This window comes from Cynoglossus semilaevis, unplaced genomic scaffold (genome assembly GCF_000523025.1).
Source record: "Cynoglossus semilaevis isolate Cse_v1.0 unplaced genomic scaffold, Cse_v1.0 scaffold3369, whole genome shotgun sequence".
Classification (NCBI taxonomy): Eukaryota; Metazoa; Chordata; class Actinopteri; order Pleuronectiformes; family Cynoglossidae; genus Cynoglossus; species Cynoglossus semilaevis.
Genome location: NW_007586346.1, coordinates 1 through 1,071, shown reverse-complemented (window position 1 = coordinate 1,071; position 1,071 = coordinate 1). Strand labels below are relative to the sequence as shown.

Sequence of the window (1,071 nt, the reverse complement as noted above, 5' to 3'; positions counted from 1 at the left end):
ATCATCAGTTATATTTATTTATGTTTTTTTCTGGACTGCAGTGGGAATGCTGTGGTGCTTTCAGAGCAGACGACTGGAACCAAAACATCTATTTCAACTGCACTGATGCAAATCCAAGTCGGGAAAAATGTGGCGTTCCCTTCTCCTGCTGCACCAAGGACCCGGCGGTATGAATCCTCTTGACACGTGAACGCTCTGGACGTAACTGGGGATTCCAGGGAATTAACACGTTTGTTCTCTTTCGTTAGGAGGATGTGATAAACACTCAGTGTGGATATGACATTCGAGCCAAACCCGTGAGTAACTGATCCCCCGTTTGTTGTTATTTTGAGGCGTTGAAATTTGTATTCTCTTTTTAAAAACTCAAATTTTATCTGATGTTTATTTAGATTTTAATTAAGTTATCGATTGGGAGTGATCTTGTTTCTTTCAATACACAGAAAATTACAGTATACATGCACTTGTAATTCCAGGGCAGTTAAATTTATGATATAACTTTTTGTGTTTTTATAAATACTGTAAAACAAAACTGGGATGACATATTGCTTATTTTATGAAATGTCAATGAATGAATCATGTCTGAATGCCTTAAAGCTGTCACTTAACTGTCACATAAACAGTCCTACCACAAATACATTTTTCCTAACCATACAGTGTAATAATCTGAATTGTTCATTGAATTATCAAATGAATTATGAAATGCATTGTAATGTAATGTCATTATCTTTGGAGATGAAAATCTGACTTTGGTGATAAAAGTTTATGTAGTTTCATCCCCTGATATTTTACCTACCATATTACCTATTATAATAAGTACATTGGATGTTTCCTACTTAAGCAATGAGACGTCTGTAATGTGTATGCACTCTCTCTCTCTCTCTCTTTATCTCCAGGAATCTGACCAGAAGGACTACATCAATGTGAAAGGATGTGTACCCCAGTTTGAGAAGTGGCTGCAGGACAACCTCACCTTAGTGGCTGGCATCTTTATTGGGGTTGCGCTTCTGCAGGTCAGTTCCAGCAAAGTTCAAGAGTTCAAGCCCGCATAATGCTCCACACCCTGGGGAACAA

The 1,071-nt window shown here is 37.8% G+C and overlaps 1 protein-coding gene across 1 annotated transcript; it reads left to right on the top strand.

Annotated features, from left to right (window-relative positions):
* The first annotated feature begins 20 nt into the window (after positions 1-20).
* Positions 21-1,056, top strand: LOC103399209 (tetraspanin-5-like). Its single transcript, XM_008337932.2, has 3 exons — positions 21-167; positions 249-296; positions 894-1,056. Exons 1-3 carry the CDS (start codon positions 21-23, stop codon positions 1,047-1,049), a joined length of 351 nt encoding a protein of 116 aa, XP_008336154.2. The 3' UTR covers positions 1,050-1,056.
* The last annotated feature ends 15 nt before the right edge of the window (positions 1,057-1,071 follow it).

Coding starts and splice junctions, on each gene's coding strand:
- LOC103399209 (XM_008337932.2), top strand. CDS start 21: ATGTTTTTTTCTGGACTGCAGTGGGAATGCTGTGGTGCTTTCAGAGCA. Junction 168..248: donor GCTGCACCAAGGACCCGGCG/GTATGAATCCTC, acceptor CTCTTTCGTTAG/GAGGATGTGATAAACACTCA. Junction 297..893: donor ATGACATTCGAGCCAAACCC/GTGAGTAACTGA, acceptor CTTTATCTCCAG/GAATCTGACCAGAAGGACTA.